This window comes from Chaetodon auriga, chromosome 10 (assembly GCF_051107435.1).
Source record: "Chaetodon auriga isolate fChaAug3 chromosome 10, fChaAug3.hap1, whole genome shotgun sequence".
Taxonomy (NCBI): Eukaryota; Metazoa; Chordata; class Actinopteri; order Chaetodontiformes; family Chaetodontidae; genus Chaetodon; species Chaetodon auriga.
Genome location: NC_135083.1, coordinates 16,466,280 through 16,491,398, shown reverse-complemented (window position 1 = coordinate 16,491,398; position 25,119 = coordinate 16,466,280). Strand labels below are relative to the sequence as shown.

General features: G+C 42.6%; 3 protein-coding genes across 6 annotated transcripts in view; 1 reads left to right on the top strand and 2 right to left on the bottom strand.

Moving 5' to 3' along the window:
- Positions 1-14,052, bottom strand: part of phactr3a (phosphatase and actin regulator 3a) — a 31,240-nt gene extending 17,188 nt beyond the window's left edge. For 2 of the 3 annotated variants that reach the window (XM_076741867.1, XM_076741868.1), the window contains exon 1: positions 13,744-14,052. In XM_076741867.1, coding sequence (XP_076597982.1) covers positions 13,744-13,846 — 103 coding nt within the window. In that variant the 5' untranslated portion in view covers positions 13,847-14,052. The remainder of the gene's footprint in view (positions 1-13,743) is intronic. The other variant, XM_076741866.1, reaches the window with a different exon arrangement.
- Positions 14,053-15,017: 965 nt separating this feature from the next.
- pigt (phosphatidylinositol glycan anchor biosynthesis, class T) lies at positions 15,018-21,806 on the top strand. Its single transcript, XM_076740947.1, has 11 exons — positions 15,018-15,441; positions 16,067-16,244; positions 16,912-17,039; positions 17,212-17,312; positions 17,490-17,664; positions 17,787-17,884; positions 18,336-18,492; positions 19,104-19,304; positions 19,812-19,977; positions 20,184-20,267; positions 20,392-21,806. The coding sequence occupies exons 1-11, from the start codon at positions 15,045-15,047 to the stop codon at positions 20,639-20,641; spliced, it is 1,935 nt and encodes a 644-aa protein (XP_076597062.1). The 5' UTR covers positions 15,018-15,044; the 3' UTR covers positions 20,642-21,806.
- Positions 21,807-22,512: 706 nt separating this feature from the next.
- Positions 22,513-24,018, bottom strand: wfdc2 (WAP four-disulfide core domain 2). 2 transcript variants are annotated; one of them, XM_076741384.1, is made up of 4 exons: positions 23,873-24,018; positions 23,539-23,682; positions 23,229-23,366; positions 22,513-23,140 (listed from the first exon to the last, which is right to left on the bottom strand). In XM_076741384.1, the coding sequence occupies exons 1-4, from the start codon at positions 23,973-23,975 to the stop codon at positions 23,007-23,009; spliced, it is 519 nt and encodes a 172-aa protein (XP_076597499.1). In that variant the 5' UTR covers positions 23,976-24,018; the 3' UTR covers positions 22,513-23,006. The 2 variants fall into 2 exon arrangements, with proteins under 2 accessions (XP_076597499.1, XP_076597500.1); XM_076741385.1 differs by lacking the exon at positions 23,539-23,682 and having other exon boundaries at positions 23,873-24,014.
- Between the last annotated feature and the right edge of the window lie 1,101 nt (positions 24,019-25,119).

Here is a 25,119-nt window from a genome sequence, read left to right as displayed (position 1 = left end):
AATAAAATGAGGTAAATGTGTGAAAATAACTCATCCCAACTTGTACATTGTGTACTGTAACTTGTTAGGAAATGAAAGTAATTTCTCTTATGGTGTAAGGCAGCGTGGCTGCAAAGGTCAAGCCTCCAGATCATCATAGTGATTACAGCCTAAGTGTAAAACTCCAGTGTGTGGGCAACTGGCATCAAGAGAGAAATTATGTCAGTGAGGCCAGCAACCAATAGGAAATGCCTGAGGCCCTTGTTTGTTGCCATATGTTGGTGTTGAGAATGAGGACTAGTGGGTGGCTTCATGTGTAAGCCTTCGCTGCAGCATCAACAAAGAGAACTGAGAATCTAGTTCATTCTGCGTTTCAGATGAAAGGCTGTTTTCACTCGTCAGCTTTCGATTTTCCCGAAACTTGGCAGGCAGATAGATGCTGGGATGAGTGCAAACTGATTCAATTTTGGTGACGATTGCTGGAAGTTATCAGTAAGTGCATATTAGTATGTGAGCAAAGTTATGTTCTTAAACAAAACAGAATCTTCAATGTAAGGCAGCAATGGTTCGTTTACTCAGTCCGGAAACACAGCAGCACATCTTGGCCTGTGTCATATGTGGCTCTAGAGGAGTTTGAGAAGTGTGAGAAAAATGATCCCGAGTGATGTTATCAACTTTACCAACGTAAAAATCTGTCCCTCACACCTCTGCTAACCTTCGTGCTTTAACATCTCATGGACCAAATCTTCATTTAACTTACAGTACATCATGCTTAAACTTCAAAGCTCTATTTCTGAGAAGTATCTCAAAGGCTGATAGATTCTTAAAATAAAGTGCGTTTCACTTATTAAAACCCCTTAAAACTTGATTTTAAATCTCATTTTCTTTAACACTGTGATCGATAACAATGTTCATCAAACAAGCAACAATCAAAGTTAAAAAAAACAAAAAAAAAACATCTTAGTTATTATTAATGCAGAGTTTAATGGTCAAAGAACCAAAAAGCTAACCTGCTTCACAAAGCCTGTGTGTGTTTGTGTGTTCGTACGTGCGTGCGTGTGTGAGTGTGTGTGTGTGTGTGTGTGTGTATGTGTGTGGGTGGGTGGATGGATGGGTGGGTGGCATGATTAATTAGCATCAACTGTCATCACGTTTTGATTGTGATGTTCCTAAACTGTTGCACGGAAGCACACAACATCTATTTCTAACTGAGCCTCGCCCACCTCAAACCAGTGGGAAACACGAATACAGAACTCTCATGTGAAATAAACAAAACAGTCATTTCTCATCTATTTGTAATTAGGTTTTGTTTGCTTGAAATACTATAAGACATTTGAAGTTCTCAAACAGTTCTCAAACTCCCTTTTTTCAGTTCTGTTACAGTTCATCTAAAATTAAATGGTTTTGAATGGTTGCTGACCATTAATGTTAAAAATAGGTACAACTGCTTCTACACAGCTGCTCAAAATATCGACAATTCCTTGACTAACGCATACACAAGTGCGTACACATTTACACACCGACACACCTCTGCATTTTAACCAAAAAAAGACGGGCTATCTTGGACTGACTGTGAAAGCCTCGACGCAGCCATCACATCCACCCAGCTGACCAAAAATGTTCCTGCTAAAAGCGCTTTTCCTGTCACCCTCACAATGGGGCGAGCCTGAGAAAATGTCCTTTCAACCTGTTCCCCAAAAAACAGCCAGCCGGAGGAAGACCCTGAATGTGTCCAGGAAGACTTCCAGTCCATAGTTAAGTTTTGGGCTGCGCTCCTGCTATAAGAAATCTCATCCTATTCCATCAAAAAGCTCCCTCCAATCAAGTAATGGAAGTCTTGGTTCACCCTTCGTACCTTGGGCTGTTCCCGCAGTCTATCACATTAATCTAACAAACTGCAAGATTCATATTGACTCATTCAGCTGCTTTTATATCTTCAAAAGTGCTGCTTTCAAAAGATTTGCCTCTTGACGAAGACGTTTCATTATAAAATTACACTTTTAGACCCTGCTGTCTAAAAAGTGGCGGGGCAGGCTTGCGTTTACAAAGACTTTCCCGCCAAGAAAAAGGTCACAGCTTCAATCCTGCAGCGGCCAATATGTCTATCAACAGTTTTAAAAGTGTCCTTGAACAATATACTGAACTCCTACTTACTCACTTGTTTCAATTCCTCGAGATAAAAGCAAATGTATGCAGTCACAGATTCCTGGAAGCAGCCGGTACGCTCAAAGTTTATGCACAGATGAGTTAGCTGTGGGTCTTCCACAGGGCGTGGGTGTTTTCAGTCAACAATGCTAGTTATAGACTCCAGTATCAGGAGTCAGGTGGGTGAGCAATAGTGTGTAATTTGTTCCTGTTATTTCCACTGATTTGAGCCAGTGCCTGAAACATTCATATAAAGCAAACTGAGAGAGAGAGAGAGAGACAGAGAGAGAGAGAGAGAGAGAGAGAGAGAGAGAGCATATGGGAGTAAATATTCACTGAAACCACAACGTGTGCCACCACATGAGTGTTTGTGGACATGGTTTTGTGTCTACACTTGATACAGAAGCCGATAGCTCGGTTTCGCCGGGCGCCCATCGCTCTGCAGGGAGGAGAGCACATCATGGTCTCCAGGCAGGAAAGACAATGGGAGGTGCACAGAGGAACAGTACAAATCATCACTGTTAACACTGCAATCGGCAAACACGTTCCCACAGCAAGGACGCCACTTACATTTGGAATCCCTCAAGTGTGCAGCAGTGCGAGCGTGGGACGGTTTGAGCCTATTAAAAACAACTTGATGTAACCACTCGAGCAGCAGCTGGAACCAGAACAGGGAGCCGTGGTGTATCGTAGTGTGTGTGCAAAGCTGCTACTCCTCAAGGGAAACACAAAAGGGTAAAAATAGCATGACATTTTTCACCACGTTACTTGTCCGAAAAGCTGTGTTCATCCCATGTGCTGGACCGCGGACAGATCACGCCCGGGCCAGGATGAACAGCGGCCAACAGCTCATTCTGTGACGCCAGACAGTACGGACATGTGTCAGTGCGCTAACACTCCAGTAACCTCATTTGTCATGGATATACATAGGGATATACTTAAAGAGGCCAGACGTTACATGCATGGTTGTATTTGTCATTAAATCATGCAATAACCATGTCAATAACCATTTCATGCATGTCACGGACGACATACCGAGGGCACGGGGTCAGGCAAATACGCTGCTGCCCTGCTGGTTCTATTCAGACACCAGAGACAGGAAATGTGATGCGTGTCTGCTCCCACCTTGATTTTAGGATAGATTTTGAACATTTTGGTTTCATGCATAGATCCCAAAATACCTACAGGTAGATCCACAATGATATGACAAGCTGATGATGTCAATAGAAGAAAATGTTGCTGTTTTGAAAATTGTTTTGGTCTGACTGGAGCACAAATGAGTCAGTCCTTCAGTAGAATCTGTTGTGAGAGCTGTCTGGGACTGATGGCAGACAGGAAAACTGTCTACAAAAGATTTTGCCCAGTTCCACAAACACATTCACTTGTGTGACACCACAAGCTTGTCTGCAGTCGCTCTGTGCCACAAGGATGCTGCCGCGGTGAAAAAGACACTGCCCGGTTGTCGAATGGTTTCGCCCATATGATGAATCTGTGTTGATGAAGAAGCTGCTAGAAGCCACTCACTCATCAATAATGACCACAGACTCTGTAGTACAGGCTTGGCCACAGTTCTAATAGCAGTTTTAATGGGATTGGATTGGAGCTTTTGGCTTACAGCTTACATGGATGTATGGGATGATTAAATTAAATGGAATTTGTGCCTAGATCTGCACAGTGTGCTTCCCTCATTAATGTGTCATTGGTGCCAAAAAAAACCCAAAAAAACAATACATATATATAAAAAAATGCAGGTTTCCGGTTAAGTTGCAGCATCTGTGATCCAGGACAGACTCATCAGCACCCAGAACACGGCTCTGCTCGGCCCAGCAGCCTGCTGCGATGCAAAGGCTGGTGCTGTCCATGGTGCTGAAACTCACTCTGCTACAACAAGGACTCAAGTCCAAAATCACTCCCTAATTGGACAATATGTTTCCAAGTATGCGATATGTTTCCTTTCCACCATTTTATTTGAGTGTCTGTGTCTTTTCAACATCCATCTAGAGAGCGTGTTCACCATCGTAGGGCTGCAACTGATGGCTATTTTTACAATCAGTTAATTGTTTTTTTGATTCATCAATTAATCATTTAGTCTACGAATATTAATAAATACAATGAGCAAACTTCAAGTTCCCAGAGCCCAAGCCAACAAATGTTTGGCATTTTTACCTGATAAATGACAATAAACGATCAATTGATTCTCAAAATAGTTGCCGATTAAATTTCTGTCGATTGACTAAATGATTCATCATTCCAGCTCTACACCATAGATGTAAAAATGACAGTTGATGATGATGGAGAAAAATTATGGTGATCCATAAGTCATAAATTACTAACCTGCTGATTTCCTCTTTGTGTGAATGCCAATTGAATGCTTTTGGGTTTTGGACTGTTGATCGTACAAAAGAAGTAATTTAAAAATGTCACCATGGACTCTGAACAATAGTAACGGCCATCTTTTAGTCCTCTCTCACACGTTATTGACAGAATTTTCTAAATGAATCAAAAAATGATGTAGTGTTTTCTGAAGAGCTACTGAGAATGATTTCACTCTATATAAATGTCTTAAATCTTCCAACAATGCTCTGTAAAAAGTTGTGTACATTTAATGGTCATTAACCAAGATTTATCTACCACCATGTTTATTCCAGACAGCAGAAAAAATCACGTTTAGACGGCTGGCAGATGAGAGGAAGCTGACTTTACTGTAGAAGTATCTGAAATAGATTTCTGACCTTGCTTTCAGATACACTGTATATCCTAATCCTCTACATACAGTAGAACTGCCTGTATTGTGAGTGGTGGACAGTAAATGTGTTAATGATTTCAGGCACAGTGGAAGTGTCCACAGCACCTTGACATATGAAAGAATGAGTTATGTGGTGATACATTATTTCCTGAGGTTTTGTGGCATTTTCTCTCTGTTATGTGTGAAGCTGTGGATAGGTCCAGGTGTCCAACTCTGGCTTAGGCTTTCAATGCTGTGCTGTTTGGCTTTGATAGATGCGATGTACTTTTCCCTATAAAACAACCTTCAAAATACATTAAAAAAATAGATTAGTGAGCATTTATTATGTAGGAAATATTGAAGGGAGTGATTTTGAACAAAGTCTCTTTAACCCTTCGCTCACTGGGTACTCTCTTCACCTCACAGACGCACATGGTCCGACAACACAATGAAAAGCTTCCATTCATTTCCTTTTTATGGCGGTATACCTTCTACTACAGTTATCTGATCTGGCTATGCATTTAATTTACCATCTCCTGAGAGGCCCTGGCAGAGATGTTCAATAATACTGTAGCGTAAGTGCCCATCAAACAGTCGCTCTATGGAAGACCTCGCACCACTTTCTCTCATCTCTGCGGTGATTTAAAGTCTGTCAGTTAGCCTCATTATATCTCCCCAGCCTTAGGTACATGAGTTTTCTTCTTTCGCTCTCCCTACAGCCTTAATCTGTGCCTCCTTCCTGCCTGTCCCCTATGTTTCTAAGTCCTAGACAGGAGCGTTTATCTGCCCTGCACTCCCGTCTGCCCTCTTCATCTATCTCTGACTGAATCTGGCAGGTTCGTTAGGAGAGAGGGACACTGCGGCTGCAAACAGGTGTGAGGATACAATACATCGATTTATGAGTGTCTCTGTGTGTGAGACAGAGGAATTAAAGAGAGAGATAGAGAGACACAGGGAGGTCTGCAGAGAGGTGGGAGCAAGAAGATGAATGGGACTTTTTTACTTATAAGATAGCTTTTGGTTTTGTGATACACAGCTTTAGTCAGTATTTTTATATTAACGATAAGTCACATGATCACTTGAATGGGCAGCCCAATTAGCAGAGGGCAGCTTTTTTTTTGTTAGAAAATCCCATTATACACTATCTGCTCAGCACTAAACTGAAGTTACCTACTAACTGGTAAACATATGAGCATTCAGTAACAGAAATGTAGTTGGTGGAAACCAACAACAGTTTTTAACAGATTTAAAAGGAGCCTGGACACTGTACTTCTATCAGAACAGACACGACTCCAAGTGAATATTAATGTTGTTGGTATCTGATGCATAAATAGGCAACTATTTGCTAATAAGTTTTATCAGCTTTATACGGTGATAATAAGTCAGTGGTGTGTTCACAGTCATTTTTTCCACTGCCCCCAAGTGGCCCAAACAAATCAGCTATTTTTTCTACATGTTTAACCAAATTGCAGGTGGTTGAAATCAGGAGACAAAAGGTCATGGACAACGTGGCAAATATGGCTTTCCTGGTTTAAAGGGCAATGCACAATGGTTATGCATGCTGCAGCATATCAATTATAAATCACATACATTTTATATTCCTGATCAGCATGATCAGCTGATTTTCTACTTTCCACACAGCCCTTCAAGAAAGAAGTCACCCGTTCAATGTAAGTCACTAATACTGAAATAACTTCAAAGGGTCAGTTCATATAAAGTTAATCATTATAACATTGATTTTACAGCATTCATATTAATTGTTTAAGTCATTTATTAAGTAACAATTTGACACTTCCTAATTACAGTCTCTGCAAGGAGAATAAATGGGGAAAATGACTCAGGAAAAATCATATAGAAGAAGGTAAAAAGAGGAATCTTGGTTTAACGGTATCATTTTCCATAGGATGCATGGAAAAAGTGGCCTGGCGCTGGAGCTCATGCAGAGGCTTCCCAAATCAGACCCACACAGCCATCGCCTCTTTGTTAATGGCCTCCTATAGACCATCCATCATCTCACTGTGGCCAGTTAGCACTAAGGACAACTTCTTGGCGTTCTTTCAATGAAGGCCGCCGCCTCTTCATCTCTTCCTCTCCTCGCACTGCTTTCCTCCTTTCCTGCTCCTCTCTGCCTCACTAATTCAGTCTGCAGCTCCTTTTCTTCTCCTTTCCTCCAAAAAATGTCTCCACTGTTCTCCAGACTTGATGCCCAGAGGAGTTTCCTCTCTTAGCTCTTTACCCTTCACAGCATAGAGCATGCAACTTCCTGAACTCCATTTAACCTCAGCCTTTAAAGGCTAAATAGCTCCATTACATTCTGCCTTTACGCTGGGGTCTCTGACAGGTGTTCAGGGCTGCTCGGGTCTTCATTCTCTACTCTCCAAGGGCTGCCTGTTCAACTGCCTGACTGTCTCGTTCTAGCCTCTTCTGTGATTCTGTGATTTTTTTGGTTTTATTTCATAGCACTGATCTGCACAGACCTGCCAGTTCTCCTGCAGATCAGTGCACACATGGATGCACACGCCAAAGATCACGCAGAAACGCAGGTGTATGCACGAAAACAACAGCCGCAGCAACACATGGCTCAAACACTGTCAAATGCCTAATCTGCTCCCGCATCCACAGGGAGCAGGCGTGATGTAGGGTTTTTTGTTGTTGTTGTCATTTTTGTGCTCCATTTTCATGGGCGGCTGAAAGACAGCAAAGGCGTCCACAGAGAGAAGAGCTCAACACGGCGTCCAGATGCAGCTTATCCCCCATTCACTACTCAGTGGTCGAGGATCCACAATGTAACAGTACACTTTTGTTAGAGACAGAGAGGAGTAAGGAACGAAAGAGTAACATCGAGCAAAAATACCAATATAAAAATACCTCAAATGTAAAGATTTGCTGCTTGTTTCATATCATTGTAAACTGACTATGCTTTGGTTTTGGACAGTTGATTGGATAAAACAAGACATTCGCGCACTCTTGTGATGAAATTATGCTATGACAAAGTTGCTTTTCACATTTTTTAAAACTTTTTTAAAACTTCAATTATTTACAAAATAACAGATGTAGATTAATTAATAAACATGAGTTAGGAGCGGCCTCATCCATGAGACAATGATGAAGAGATCTGTCATGCGGTACAGATAATGCTATCAAATTTCTACAAAGGTATTCCAAGGAGGACATTGAGGGCAGTGCTGCAAATCAGCAAGCAGGTCTGCTTCATGACAATACTGAATTTAATTACTCTATTGAAATGAAACGTTTTTTCAATTCAATTTCCAGAAATTTAACAACATTAACAATCAGTTGGGTGACAAATTAAAAATAGAACAGCTTAATTTCTTCTTGGCATATATTCCCCAAGAACTCAGCTGGAGGTATGAGCATCATTCCTCCAACAGATCGTCCCTCATGTATAAAACGCTGTCTGACACAGTAGGTGTTTTGGCGACTGTTAAGGCCGCAGCACATCTGACTCCTGGTGTGCTGTCTAGAAGAATCTGCATCATGTCTTTTGACTAATTTATTTCGAGTTTTCCTTTGCCGTCCGTCTCTATGGTGTAAAATAACATAGTGTTATAGAGCAATTTTGTCACCATGGACTCACTTATGTATCACTATCTCAAAGCCTCAGCTTTAAGATAGGACTTTATTGATCCCACACCGGGGAAATTAAGTCGTTACAGCCTGCAAGTATTCAAGAAATATATGTATACAGCAGTCTCAGCTACATCATTTAATAATATACAACACTAAATATTTCATGATGTAAGAGCTAATTTTTTTTAGATGGCTGAGTGTATCTCCTTGGCCTCTGTGGGGACCTCTTTGCATCATGGAGGAGAGAAATGAATAGCTCTCCAGTGGTTACTACTAACAGGTGGCCTTGACTGACTCACAGTCCCTTAAGGCTGACCATGACGAATGAGTCGTGACTGGTGTGAATTACAGCTCTGCTACTGAAAATAGGAAGTAAGAACTTAATTAGGCTGGGCTTGATGGAGGTGCAGGTGCTTCTTCTGGAGAACTAGCTACAGTACAACCTGATCGTGTCTCGCATCTCTGTGTGTGCATATAGCTTAAGAACAATTCAAATACAGGAGATGCAAGTTTACTTGTTGATTGAGGCTGCACCACGTGGGGACTTGGCCAGTGAGCACAAATATGAAGCCACAGAATTTACTGTGAGAATTAGGACTGCACTCAGTGGTTGTTTTCAAGACCAATTAATCTGCTTATTACATTATCAGAAAATAGAATAATTGTTTTGTCTTCAAAATGTCATAAAATGGTCAGCAAATGGTTTCAGCTCTAGTGGGAATACATTTAATTTGTGTTGCAACCTAAAAGTGCTATAGGCTACACATTTATGAGAAATGAGGAAATTTCCAAGGCAGCACAGGAAGAAATATCATCCAAATAGACACAAATGTTACTGCAACTTGACTTTAAATTCAAAATCACCCCTTAAACACAAATGAAACACTTGGCAGCCAATGCGCGTTCAATGCCTTACTCAGTTGTGCTGAGGTGTATTCCTGGTAATGCTTAGTAAAAGACAGCATGATGTCATACTGAGATTTTGCAGATCTGACTGTAATAGCTCTTCTGCTGTCTGATTTTCACTTCTTCCCACTTTTTTTTAGATGGAAAAACTTCTCACTTCTAAGTCACTGTTGCTCTCGCTGTTATTTTATCCACAGCTGAATACAACAAGTTCACACCCTGTCTCCAGACTGTGATACCAAGAATCATTCAGAAAAACAGATATAGATAGATAGATAGATAGATAGATAGATAGATAGATAGATAGCATATGTACAAATTCACTGTTTATCAAATTCGCTTTTTACATCCCCTGACATTATCTTCAATAGTAGCGAAAGCAAAAAACCACAAGAATATGTATTAAAACATCATTTCTGTGGTTTTGAAATGCTTCAGTTTGACATTTTGAGAAATATTCTCATTTGCTTTCTTGCTGGAAGTTAGATCAGAAGTTTATACCACTCTCAAGTATATACAGTTAGCATGAAGCTACAGCTAGCAAGCTACAGCTAGCTAACTTAGCATAGCACAATGGTGGGAAATAGGGGGAAACAGCGTACCTGACCAGTGCCAGGCAACCTAGGACATTACTGGTGGTAAGGCAGGCTGTTTCCCCATGTTTTGAGGGTAAAGTTAGCCCATTGCTAGCTCTAGCTTCATGTTATTTATTTTTTTTATTTTTTTTTTTGTTTGTTTTTGTAAATTTTAAACAAATGAAATTTAACATGTTAATGGTTGTGCTTTAAAGGTGCTGGTAGATAGATTTTGTAACCTCTAGGCAGAGCCAGGCTAGCTGTTTCCCCTGCTTTGCAGTCTTAATGCTAAACCAAGCTTACTGTCTGCTAGTTTCATAGTTAACGCACAATAATGAGAGTGGTATCAATGTTCTCAATGTTCTCTAATGTGTCTTTGAGCAACACAGCGACTCACGAGCAGATCCTCAGGTGATACTGTATGTGTGCATTAAGTGCAGTTTTGTGTTAATGTGTGTCTGCATAAATGTGTACATGTTTACTGTTGTTTCATACTACAGCAACTCATTCAAATATTAGCACCGGCTTGCTGTTCTATGCATTATGTAAGGAATTCTTGTGGCACTAACACCATTTTGTGTACATTATTTCTTTTTCATTTCAAAGAAGGTCTTGCTATATGGGGAGCACATTATATAAGACCCGCTGACTCAAAATTTCCCATATTTACTCATCAAGGCCTGAGCATAGGGAGGTATTATGTACGAAACATTGCTCCGGTTTGGGTGAGTCATTGTCCTGGCTCTATATCAGCTTTCACAGAGTTTGATATATCTCCTTGTTCATTAGGGGGGCTCCACTTATACCTGCAGTCCTCAGAGATTCTTCTGATGTCAGATCTGAGAGGATTATCCAGGTATCAGTGAGACCGGCAGAGGAGGATGAAACCTCAAAAAACACTTATCAGCGGACACTCGCAGTAAGAGACACTGTCCTATAACCCAACAAATTGGGTCCAACTGTTCGTAGGTTTAAGCCACCATGTAAGCGAAGATCCACCATGTTCAAGTTGCCTTGAGCAAAATGACAAATTCTTGTGAGGACACTGTTCTTTCATTTACACCCCCCAAAAGGAAGGGGAAAGTGAAAAGCATTTTTTTTAATGAATTACGACAACTTTGTTTGGAGTAGAGTGGAGTAGTTTGTCATTTGGACCTAGAGTAATGCTGAAACAATTACTCGATTAATCAAATAACTGATAAACAAAAGTCCATTGACAAAAACTTAAATCATTTTTGTTTTCATTTCATTATTAAGCAAGCAAAAATGCCAGAGATTTGTGAGTTTCTGCTTCTCAAGGAGGAGGATGTGCAACAGTTTTTTGACTGTGGGTCAAACAAAACAAGCATTTTTAAGACATCCACTTTTGGTTTGGGTGCATTTTTTACTCACGACTAAAATAAAAAAAAAAACAGGGTAACTGATGATGGAAATAATAGCTAGTTACAGCTGTATTTGTACATTTGTACTGATCTTACTATACTTTTCTCTCCTAATATGTGCCACATGTAACTCTTTACAAACTTACTGCCTAGATCTTCCTCACCAGTGCTTCTCTCACTGTGTATATCTTTCTGTAGGACAGAGGAATTACTTTATGGAATGAAGCCACAGGGGCAGCCCTGCTTGGACACGCTCCCTGTCCGCAAAGCGTCAAGGTGTCCTCTCCACACCATTACCTTGGTCGACACTCTGCAATGACTAAGTGGAAGTTTGAGTGAAAGTGACATTTTATTAGCAGGAGAATCTAAAGAGTCCTTGTCTGAACAAACCCACTAAACAAGTTTTTATACTGCTGCTCCCATTACAGGACGTACGTAGTACCTAAATAACTTTGAAATATGGTTGTACACCAGCAGCTGAAAGAGGATGTCTCCATTTCCAAAGTGAACAAGACATGCCCTCAGAGTAAAGAATTAGGGAAAATATAATCAGAGTCAAACCTAAACAATGTCAAGTGTTATCCCTTGCATTTAATAAAAAGTAGGATTGGATTGCTGGACAGCTGGATTGAGCTCTGCACTGGCTCGTCATTCTCTGAGGCTCCTGCTGTATGATTACTGAACCTTCATTCAAGAGATAACATTGCTTTGATTCTCTGTGATGGGCAACTGTAACTGCTGTCTCTATTGACTCTTCTCCCCAGTGTTGAGTGGATGAATACAGTGTCAGCCTCTGCAGCTGCAAGGGCCAGTGTGTTGGGGGAAAAGGCAGTCTCAGCCAAAGTAATCCTTTGGCAAAGACTGGTGTCCCAGACGCTAGCGCAGTGATGATCTACACAGAGAGGGGGTGGGTGAGGTTGTGTACTTTGGGTCACCAGACACTGACATTGTCCTTGCAGTGACAACTGTATTTACTCTGTCTTTCATTTGCATAGTATATTCACATCTGGAACAGTAATGCAGTTGTGCACATTCCAGCTGAAGAGGCTGATATTCAGTGTTCCCTGATAGCGTTAGCTCTCATGACTAGCATGGCCGATGTGCCAAGCTGCTCTCTTGTTTATTCAGGTGTGTCAAAGTGTGACATTATCATCCACCTATGTGTGAATGAATCCAGCAAGGGTCCGTTCAAAGTGTGCTATGCGCAGTTGACGAGTTCAGACTGGTGTGATTTCAGAGACGTGAAAAACTCAGGGTCTCATTAGTGAACAGGTGAAAGGTGAATGACACTGGGGCATTTTTTTTCTGAATAATTCAGTCAAGCACTCTTGGTGTGTAAAACTCACCATGTGTGGGAGTAAGCAATGACTCTTTCCAAGCCCACACAATATGACCATAAATAGCCTCACTTACATAAAAATCTAACCATGTGTTTGCACTGTATATTAGTAACTCAAGAAAAAGAAGCAAACACAGCAGGAACCACATGAAGTCTATTTGCAGGAGTTCATCAGAGGAGTGCAGATCATGACTGCTCCCTGGTGTTCTCCTCTTATTAATGAAAGATCAATTCATTATTCCATATGCAGAGGGGATGACTAACAGACCACAGAGATAAACAAGGGCTCCATGTTGGAAAGCGCACCTGCAGCGTCCATGAATCGGCTGGTCGATCTCTTGTGAGAGCATGGCTGTGCTGAATTGGGGATGTTTCCACCTATAGACCACATCACGTGGACGGCCGGTCATTGATCACACCAGCTATCGGTTCAGTATGGGGGAGAGTGAAGGGGGTGCGGATGACAGTGCTGTCAATACGCATCGTCAGAGCTATAGGCTTAATACAAAAAGATGTGCATGCACCTCTTTAAAATGCAACACGCTAAAAACCTAACGCGAAAACCCATGTGGCTCCTGACTGATGAGGCTTTAATGGTGGCTTAGATAAGACAACAAATACGCTCAGGCTGGCATCATGGACCACACATGCATGCGGAATCTGTGATGATAAATACATGCGCTGAATGGGGAGGCTGGCATCATGCAGGAGGCGATAGATAGGCTACTGTACATGATGCACGCGTTAATATCATATTAAACGGCCTACATACTGATTCCTAAATACTATTTGCAGCCATAGCACCCCAATGGGCTACAGGCGTCTTTATAACGCGCAAATCTTGAGGGGCATGCAACCATTCATAGACGCTGATATGGCACATTAATTTTCAATTTCCTGCTCCGCGATTCGGTGGTACAGTCTCTATTTGATGTCCAAGGTTGGAAGCATATGTGCTAATTACCCCTTGGTGTTCTGATGTCCCACTAGGCAAGAAAGGGATGCGTTTTGGAAACTGCTGCATCTTCAAACAAGCGACCAACATAAAAACATTTGCGTAAATAGCAAATAAGTGTCCAGACAATGACGCGTCTATCTTACCTGTGCCGTGAGCCAAATCGATGCCCGGTTCGGTGAGTATGTTCGGGTCACTTTGAGATCTGCCTCGTTGCAGACAGCCGTCTAGTCCATCCGATGTAGCCATGGGGAGACAGCACAGGAATCCTGAATAAAATATTGAAAACCCAACCAGAGGCAGGCAAGGTCAGGAGGAAAGCAGCGAGCGAGTGCAGATTTAATTCGCTCTGACAACAGCCGCTTTGAGCATCTACCAGGGAGCCATGGCTGAGCAGAAATTCTGTGTGTGTATATGTGTGTGTGAGTGTGTGTGCGAGTGAGTGATTGAGTGTGTGTGTGTGTGTGTGTGTGTGTGTGTGAGAGAGAGAGAGAGAGAGAGAGAGTCTGGGCTGAGTGCGCGATGATGTGTGGATGTGGGAGGGGTATATGCCCCCGATGATGCCCGTCCCTGTCCAGCAACACGACCAAATATTCATCACAACAACCAACATGCTTCACACATTGATCCCTTCTTGAAGCCTATTGAATATTTACGTATTTTATGGTTTTTGGCAACGCACCAGAATCCTTTTATATGCTCCCATCACCTCCCTTGTATCGTTTATTTAAGGTCTATAAGCTTTGTTATTGGTGTAAGCAGCCCAGGTAACGCTATAAAATGCCAGATTAACTCAAACAAGCGTTGTAATAGATTGAATTAATCGACAATTTATATGACGTTGTCTGTAATTGGTTAATTAGAATGTACCACTGGCCACGTGACGTTGGTCAAATAATGATGTGCATTTACTGTACTCTTAGATATATTATATTATTATATTGTAGGGATATTTATGTATTTATTATGTCACTGTAATTTCCCTACAGTTTAAAAATTTCCTCCAGTCCATTACAAAGCACAGTGTAGTTCAGCAGAATGCACACATCATCTTATTTTATTTCAAATCTATGAAAGTTATTTCGTCAAATAATAATAATAATAATAATAATAATAATAATAATAATAATAATAATAATAACGTGGCAGCCTCTTGTTAGAAGCACAGTGTCTGCAAAACCCCGAATCTAAAATCCAAGCAACGCATCAAAACTACGTTCTGCCACATTAAAAATGACTCCTAAACTGAATCTTAAAAAAGCCATAATGCTTGACATATTGCATACAATCCTTACATATTATCATTCACTCATAAAATATAAACCTGAAAACATTTTGCTGGAAACAATGCCTGTCAGTGTTATAGAAATCCATACGGAAGCAGCCCATTGGCCGGTTCCACGTACGACGCGACAATGCGGAAGTGAACCAGCGCCGGAAGAGAAAAATGGCAGCTCACAGGTGCAGCTACTCGGCCGTGCTGTTGATTATTTATAGTTTGTCAGTGTTTATTGTAGCAGACAGTCAAGACACGGCACCAAATGTTGATCGCCCCGGCCCCGCGACCGATAGTCCACAGACAACCACCAAAAGGGCTGAACAAACGGCCGAGCAGTCTGCGACGGAGAAGAGGCGGTGGGTAGCGACTGAGGTGGAAGAGGCGACTGCGGATGATGCTCCGACCGGACAACAACACCCTGAAGCCGTCGTCCCCTCATCGGCACCACTGCCCAAAGACGATTTTCAGGAGGAGCTGGTCATCAGACCGCTGCACTCCGGAGATATTTACGCCAGCTTCCAGTTCCGCACCGTGTGGGAGACCGAATTCATGAGAGGAAACAAAGGTAGCTAACTGTTAGCAGTCCTTCGACAGGCCATTCATTACCAGGCAGAAACACGGTGTTCATTCTTCTAATGGTAACAGAGTGCATCTGGGAATTCATACCCTCCGTTAAAATGACGGTGATAATATGGAATATGAATACGTCATAAAATCTATAAGGCCGGAAATGGATAGAAATTAAATGCTTACGTTCATTATTCACGTTTCTAAGTGGTCTATTTTTTTTCAGTTTTCACTCATCTTTATTGTCTGTTCTCACTGACATTACAAGGTCTTAAAATCTCTGAAATCCTTATGTGCAGCCACCTTGTTCTGTACAACAGGGCACATCTGTCCTTAGGTAAATTTGTCCCATACTTTTTGTATTAAGTTAATAATGACATATTAGTAAAGTCCAAGTGAGGAGACAGACGTACTGTTCATTCATTCAGGCCTTTTTACCACAACTGTAGCCTTACAGTCGTCTAGCAGTGGTGAGCTGTGAAAGAATATTAAATAGACTTGATACACGTACCCTGAATTCTATAAATACATTTTTGTTTGTATTCTTTAATGTGCACTTCATTAGACAATGGTCTTTCTCACTCCAGCTCTAAACTGTGTAATGTTTCTGTCATGTTTCTCAGTGTCCCACTACCGGCTATTTCCCAAGTCTCTGGGCCAGGTCATATCCAAGTTCTCGGTGCGAGAGCTGCACATCTCCTTCACGCAGGGCTACTGGAGGACCATGCAGTGGGGGCAGCCCTTTCAGCCGTCCCCTCCTGGGGCTGAACTCTGGGTGTGGTTCCAGGACTCTGTGACAGAGTGAGTACGGCCCTCTGGTGGCTGCAGAGCACTGGAGGTGAAATAAATGTTAGGTATTCAAATTCACATTAAAACAAGCACTTCTTCCTTAATCCTTTGCATTGCTGGCCGGACAGTGATGATGCCGACTCACTCAGATTGACAGCAGAAAGTTTTAACCTTCTACGTCAGGGTTTCGAGAAATATGAGAGCCTTTTTAAGACTCACATTTTGCATCATGATACAAAGACAAACTGGCTTGCTTGTATTTTTTTTATACCCATCTTGCTACCTTTGACTGAAAGCAAACATGTCATGGAAATTAGAAATGGGAGACATAACTAACTCAACACAAGACACTTTGAAAACTGGCCACATCAAAAATAAAGAGCAGTGAGAATCCAGGGGTGAATTCCTTAAACACGGTGAGAAGATCACTTCGTAAAGTGATGTCATGTGTCTGGCAGGGAAATCAGGCTCCTTTATTAACCAGGGGAATATGCATTGAGCCATTTCACTGTGCAAATAATGATTGGCTGGAGAAACGGTCACATTATTGAAGTTTGGAAATCACCATTATGCTCAGCACAAGGAAATGTCAGTTTACTCTTCAAACCAAACCGAGTTCAGAAACTGTCTATTATGTGCTATTTATACATTTTCACACCATTTTTTTGCCCCATTTTAGTGTGGATGGCACGTGGAAGGAGCTGACCAACGTTTTGTCGGGGATCTTCTGCGCTTCGCTGAACTTCATTGACTCCACCAACACAGTTCAGCCCAGTGCGTCCTTCAAGCCGCTGGGTATAAACAACGGTACAGAGAGTCTCCTTCAGTCTCCCTTTGCATTTTGTGAAGCTCTCTAGTGATGAGCCCGTATGAAAGCTAAGGATGTGATGAGGCGCCTTAAAGTCTTGCAGCGTGCAGGTGCTACAGATGCATTGCTTTACGTACTGGACTGATGTTGTTTTTTGTGTTGAACTTGAAGTGACGGACCACCGCCTCCTTCGCTATGCCACCCTCCCACGAGAGATTGTTTGCACAGAGAATTTGACACCCTGGAAGAAACTCTTGCCATGCGGATCCAAGGTGAGTGTGTCTCTGTCTGTCTGAAAAAGAGAAACACAGCCGAACTCTCATCCCATGTGTGCTCCTTTGAATGATTCACATACCGGCATCCATAATCGTAGGCTTCAAACGTCTCATTCCATGTTGGAATGTCAGCCACGGACGCTAACTCGGTTTCCTCTTGTGTTGCACTTGCAGGCTGGTCTCGCTGTCCTGTTGAAGTCAGAGAAACTCTTCCACAGCAGTTTTCATTCCCAGGCAGTGCACATCAGACCCGTGTGTCAGGACTGGCAGTGCAAAACCACATCCTGGGAGCTGAGGCAGACACTGAATGTGGTCTTTGATCTGCACACCTCTGCACAGGGCAAACGAGGTGAGCGAAAAGCACATTGTTCCCACATTTGTCCCACATGTAAGACTTTAACGTTTGTTGTGTTTGTAGTAGAAAAAAATGTCCCCCTGGCCTTAGTTAACTGAAGCCGTTTGTTCCTTCAGAGTGGTCTCTGTTTAAGATGTTCGCTCGGACCCTGACAGAAGCTTGTCCACTGGCCTCCTCCAGTAAAATCTACATCGACATCACAGACAACCCTCAGGTTTGATTCCCACATAATATGCTGTTATCCTCTCTAATGCAAACTTCACAGAAAGCAAAAGAGGATAAACTGTCAAAGCAGTGTGAAGGTGGAGATATTTCAAGGATCCCTGTGGAGTTTTTGACCTCCAGTCGCGCTCTGGAGCTGTTTATTTATGAGCAGATCCCTGTTTTGTTGAGGTATGCTGCAGTGCACCGACAAAGGCGGTGAAGAAGAAGACTGCCAACAAGTAAACATGCATGTAAACAATGCAGGATCTAAAATACCTAAAAGCAATACTTAAGAGTGGCTTTGCATGCGGCAAGAAAACTCCACAGGGCACCTTCTTATTATTTAAAACAGATGTCCCAGATTACAGTTTGAATGCTTTCTTAAGGCAAAGTCTTTTATAATAGCACTTATGGAGATGAGCAACAGTTATGGCTCATAGAAACTGGATGTCATCTTGCAGGGGGAGCAGTTTGAGGTGAGCCCGGCCACTCCCCTGCTGAGCCAGGCAGTGGTGCTGGGCGACAGGCGAACCTACTCCGTCTACGATCTGACCCAGCAAATCACCTTTGGTACCGTGCGCTCCCTCAACCTGCTGATCCGCTGGAAGTCCAGTGAGGGTGAGCGAGACCAGCAGAACACACAGCTCTGTGGGAAAGGCTGCACGCACTCTCGTCTTAATTATTCAATTCAACTAGAAAGACGATGAAGGAGTTAACGAAAATACATCAGCTGCATCTGTTTGTCGTCTGTCTTGGCGCCATCTCGTAGCTACTGTTCTGTTCTCGGTGTTGTCTGTGCGTTTGCCTTTGAATCGTAATGTAAGTGCCCTTTGACGATGTTTTTTTTTCCTCCTATGAGTCTGCAATCTGTTCCTCTGCAGCCTGTTCTCTGTTTTGGGACAGAAAGTCCTCAACAAATAACATCTGAAGCCACATTCAGATTGCAACATGTTTTTGTTAAACCAAAAAAGCAAAAAAAAAACCATTTGTGTCTGAGATTGTTGTGTTTTGTACAAAAGCAGCACTGTCCTGATTTGATCCTGTTATGTAACCCCCTGGTAATTTGTCAAACATGAGGGTGATACTTGTTCAGTAACAGACGTTTTCAGCAAACTCGAGAAGAGAAACACACTGGAGTCGTGATTTGCAAACAGTGCAGTTATACATCATCCAGTTTTCCCATTCTAATGAGCAGTTTCATTGTCATATCTGACATATTTCACACTCAGGTGACATGCTGCGTCCCCTGCTCCACGCCGAGCGTTACGTCGCTGGTTATGGGCTGCAGACGGGAGAGATCCACACGCTGATGTACAACAACCACCCCTACAGGTCTTTCCCCGTGCTGCTGCTGGACTCAGTGCCTTGGTATCTTCGTCTCTACATCCACACCCTCACCGTCACCAGCAAGGGAAAGGACAACAAGCCCAGTGAGTCCCTTTAGGCAGCAGAGAAGGATCAGTGTGCACACAAAATTGCAGTCAAGATCTGAAAACAACAACAAATGTGCCAAATGCTGTGAAAATGACATTTTTAAGAAAGATTCAGAAAGCACCACTGTTGCTCTTCTACCTGTTGATCATACGGTTGTGAGGTTTTTAGCCTAAAAAAAAGTTGGATTTACACAGATAGGCATGAGTTCATGACTTACATATGCTGCTCATTCCTTGTTTCCCTTCAGGAATCACTGTTTCATGTAGTTCCATGCAGATGCTTCCGCTCACCAGAAGGAGGAGAACATGAGTCATGTTTTCTGTCATGAAAGCTGTAGTAGATGTTCTTCTGTCTGTCTTGGTGCTTGGTTTTTGCACATTATCTGTATATTTTAAGAAATGAGTATTGTTATTCATGCATTATTGTGTATTATGTGTATGACTACAAACAGCTCTGGAGAACATTAAAAAAGTGGTCACTCATGCTCTCCCTTCCTCTGCCAGGCTACATCCACTACCAGCCGTCTAAGGACCGTGTGAGACCCCACCTGTTGGAGATGCTGGTCCAGCTTCCTCCCAACTCCGTCACAGAGGTCACAGTGCAGTTTGAGAGGGCTCTGCTCAAGTGGACCGAATACACCCCTGATCCCAACCACGGCTTCTATGTCGGGTAAGCACGTGGAGTCACTGTCGAAGCTGAGAAAAGAAGAGGCACACGTTGTTTTTCGGTGTCCCTCTGAGAGCTGCAGGTGGTGTTTTTGAGGGCTGTAAGTTTAGAAAATCCGTAAAGGTTTCATTCTGGAGGTCTTTGTTTATTGTTTGGATTTTGCACTCCTGACTTTCAGGGTGACTAAAATGTGTTTTTTCAACATTTAGGTCCTCAGTAATTAGCTCGCTTGTACCAAGCATTGTCGCCATGGATACAAACAGCACCCAGGACCGTCCACTTTTCAGCAGCTTGTAAGTTGTTTCTTTGCTGAGGAAAATGTCTTTCGTTGCAGCTCACTCGAGTGTCTTTGGAGCTCCTGTAGAGAAACACATTTGTCTGGAAAGTGGAATGATCAAATTTCCCATTTCCCCCCAGTTTTCCCTGTAAAGAGGAGTCCAGCTATTTTGTGCGCGTCTACACGGAGCCTCTGCTGGTCAACCTGCCGACTCCAGACTTCAGCATGCCTTATAATGTCATCTGCCTGACCTGCACCGTGGTGGCCGTGGGCTACGGCTCCCTCTACAACCTACTGACCCGCAGCTTCCAGATCGAAGAGCCCAGCCCGGGATTGGCCAAGCGGATAGCCAACATCATCCGCAAGATGAGGGGCGTGCCGCCACTCTGAGGCTGGACACACGTGCCAGCTAACGCTACATTTAGAGAGGAAGTTTTCCTTTTGGTGAAACCACTGGTAAACATGATATTCAGGGAGGAACTGAGTCAAGCACTGGTATGAATGTTTTTAAAACGGCTTGAAGGATTTGTATTTTGGTTTGTATGCAGGGTGATGTCGTCCTGCGGGCTAAGGACGATGTAAGAAAATGTGGACTTTGGACTGCTGGGATGGAAAGTCAGAGCTTTGCTATCGTTAAATAAGTAGAAGGAACCAAAGCTGTGCAGTATGCTGCATCAGATAGTTTTGGTTTCGTGGATGTTTGAAGCCATAATTCCAGTGCATCATAATATAGCCACAATACATCTGAGGCATTTTGTTGCTGTGAGGAAACTGTGGTAAAATTCTGGTTCCACAAACATGAGACTGATGGCATTACACCACATTATAAAGCCTCAGAGCTCAGATGGAAAAAGGACGGCAGACCTGTTGACCGTCGTCTCCCTAGAGTGTCACATTTCCTCAAACCTCACTCAATGCCAAGATATCAAATAACTCTAAAACACAGAGGTTCCCACGTCCAGCCACAAACTAACACTACATCAGAGTCTAACTGTGGAACATGTCCTCTGTGTCAAATGCTTCCAGTTTCATTTGTTTTATCTGATCAGCGTTTTCTAAAAGTTGTAATATATGAGAGAAGAACACATGGCCACAAAAATACCATGCCTTTGCAGGTCAGACGTTAGCATGAGCAGTAACGTCACATGTCTGCATCTACTTGTTAAAAAGACGCCCCTCTTACCAAACCATTATTTTGCACTCATTGGTTGTCGGATGCATGCTGGAATGTTAATCTCGGTTGTCTGCAGGTCTCTTCATAATGAATGGCCTTCAGTTAATCAGGGTCTTGTCTCATTCATCCGTTTGATGCAGTTTCAGCTGGTCTACAGCGAACAGAAGTCTTTACCATGAAATACTACCATACAAGGGCAACACTATCCTCCGTGGTTCGTTTCTGCCTCGAGGTGCATTCTGTTTCAGTTGCTGTGAAGTTTGCAAAATGTGAATGTTTGAAGCAATATTCTGTGTGTGAGTGTGTGTGTGTGTCGGGGGTGGGGGGGCGACAAAAACATAAAATATCCTTTATTGCCTTTTCAATAAACTGATAAACATCTTTTTGTCATTTTATTCAAATTACTAGCTGTGAAAGAAGGTCCGCCGCGCTGAGCTGCGCCGAAGCTGGAGCTGTGTTACTTCCCACTGAGTGCCCACATTTTTGTGTAAACAAACTTGGCCCCACTTCTGGCACACTCAGGGAGAACAAACACAGACGTCTCTGTATTTGGCCGGTCAGCGATTCTCACCCCTGCACGTTTGGCAACAACGTGGAACAAAAACAAAGGAAAAAAAAAGCAGCATTCCACATAAGAGATGTTCATATCTGTTCAGCTGTAAACTGTGTTATCTGTCCAAGCAAGGAGACCTACACAGAGAACAGAGCACGGCTGGCTCGGCCCTTCACGGTCTGTATTCCTGTGATAAGTGGCTTGTCACAGCTCTCAGTGATATAGCCCTCACTTTGTTTAGCACATATGCTCGATAAGTCCTCTTTTTAGTCACACTTAGTCACACTAGTCACAGAATGAAATGTGGCTGTATGAAAAGCATTTGAGGTTGTGGTGCAGCAGTGTTGAAATCTTGGGGCAGCAGACGTTCTTGGCCACATCTTTAAATAGTCTCCTTTCTGCCAGCAAGCACTTTTCATTCTTGGGATATTTCATCATTTGTTTTTTCAGCCCAGCTCTCTCCTAAACAGCCCATAAAAGAGACCTGTGAGACTCAAGGCCGATAACCAGCAAGGTGATAAACACATAACACAATTCTAGGTTCTCCAGACGTGTTTATTAGTTGAAATAGAAAGAAATAAAGATTGCTCCATAACCTCAAACTATACAAGCAACAGATACATCAGTACAATACATTTTTCTCCACTCAGAATATACTAGAATATACAGTATTGCAAAGTTGTAAACTCATCAAATTCAGGTACAAACTGCAGGTCTTTTGAAGACTGAACGGCACCCTACCAACTACTGTCCCGACTGTGTCATAATAACATAACAGCAGATTTTCCTGCAATTCTTGCTTTTCAAATGTCGATTAGAAAACTTCATCAAAAGAAAATTCACAAAAAATATGCTGATTCTTGTACGTACTTTAAATACAGGCACATGAAATGTCTCCTCAACTATATTAAGGAGAGCAATTTACTTTCTCCAACTAACATGGAGGCGTTTTGCGAACCAGTGCTCACATGTTGGACCAAAGTGTGCTGCTATGGAGTACCAAACAAGCTGACTTGCTGGCCGTCCAATCAGCAGGGCTCGCTGCAGGCGTGGCCGCAGGTTGTCTTGCAGCACTTCTGCTCTCCCGGACACTGACCATCATGATAGCAGTACTCAGCACACATGGGGGTTCCCTGGGGCAGAGCGCAGCGGCCCGGCTTCACTGACACACCAAACACAAAAACATGGTCACAAAATACAAAATGTGATCACACAAAAGCTACTGGAGTGAGTTTTGCCACATGTCTAACCTGTGTATGGTGCAATGCACTCATGTCCACATCCGTTATGGCAGCACTTCTCCTTATTGGGACAGTCGCTGTCATTAGAGCAGAATTCAGCACACAGCCCTGAACCCCAGCGCCTGCGAGGACACACTCCTGGCTTGGCTGAAGGGACAAGAGGAACGAATGTATACAAAGATAATTAATTTAAAAACATGGCTTTAGACAGGACTTTCTGTTGGACTGTCCATCCACGGTCAGCTCAGACACTGAGAAGATTTAACCAAAGATTTAACAGCTGCCCACTAGAGGAAAAGTTAATCACTGTGGCTCGTACTGAAAGCAGGAGGGACACAGACAGCTCCACAGTCAAAGACACAGCATTTGTGGTCTGCAGGACAGTCTTCATCACACACACAGCCCTTATGTGATGGGACAACATTAAGGAGACGTGGGCAGTGGCCTGGTTTCGGAAGGATCACTGAGAGAAAGAGGCAGTGAAGCAGAAAAGGAGAAAGATCAACTGGTGGTTAGTAATTGGGATTACATTAATGAAGGTGTCTGCTTGCTAAACAACTTGTTGTGGAATGAAACAGACAAACATGCAATTTTCTTTCCAGAAGTAAACAGTAAATTGGCAGATTTTACTGAAACAGTCCAAACAAACATACCTGTTAAATTGCCATCAGCCTCTGCAGCAAAAACTGTGTTAAAGTGCACAAATGCACCGAGTGTTAGAACCAGTGCACAAACTGCAGACCAGTGTTTCTCCATGTCAACTTCTTGCTCACAAGAATGTGCTCCTGTTTGGACAAATATCCCAGAACACAACCTGCAGGCTGAGCAGCCCAGGCAGAGGGAGCTGGGTCCTTGTGCCTGTAGAGTTACATCCCCACCTCTGCACTTCAGGGGTCCTGAGCTTTTTGATGGGATGTCACAGCAGACACACTTTTTCCAAGTTCTCCTTGTTGACTGATAATGAAGCTAGAAAACTGAAAAAATATAATCAAGATTAATGTCGCAGTAGAAAATGCTCTGGATGGCATAAAGGCTGCACTGATTCATACCTGAAGTGTGACTGTTGGCTTGTAGAGACAATTCAGGTGTAACATATTGGATTCTTGAGCAGATTGTGGAAGATGATGATCTGATGACAATGTTATGAATAGATTATCAGTGTTCACGTTTCTGCACTTCACCTTAGTGATGCTATTTATTTTCTTTAAGGCTTTAGCTTTACACATTTCCCCACTGTTGCGTTAATAAAGGATTATCTCATCTTTGTGCAGTTACATTAATCTCAGCAGCACTTTAGCAGCGTTTCTGTTATCCTGTTGTTTCTGTCTGTGCTGCCTTATTTTCTTGTGCTGTGGATTTAGTTTTTACACAAAGCATCACTTGAACTTAAACCTTGATTTGAGGCTTTTCGTATGCATCACGTCACAATCAATTGTTCCCTGAACGTTTTGCATCAGTTGACTGAGATTTATAGTGTTTTTTCTTTGCTCACAGTCGTCACAGTGTGGAGCGTTCTCAGTCTGGCCCTGTGTTGCCATCTATTGGCATAATCAGGAGTTACATGTGGTTTAGTCATAAATACCATCAGTGTCTTAACTATGTTCTTAAGACATCGCAGCTGTTTCACAGTGTATTCCCATATTCAGTGAGTATTTGAACAAGTCTGCCAAACCGAGGAAGAGCAGAAATGACAGATTTAACTGTGGTGGTTATGAGCTTGTCCGCATATTTTCTTTTTGGTCGCTGCCTCAAATGGTTTCTTTAAAGAATTTCTCCACATGTGCATCAAGGCACACATGAAAGTTGTGTCATGTCTGTTTGAGTGTATGAATACGCAAATATTTTTTTCAGTTTGCAAGTTTAACTGCTGGACACAAGTGTATGTGCACTGGTTGCTTCA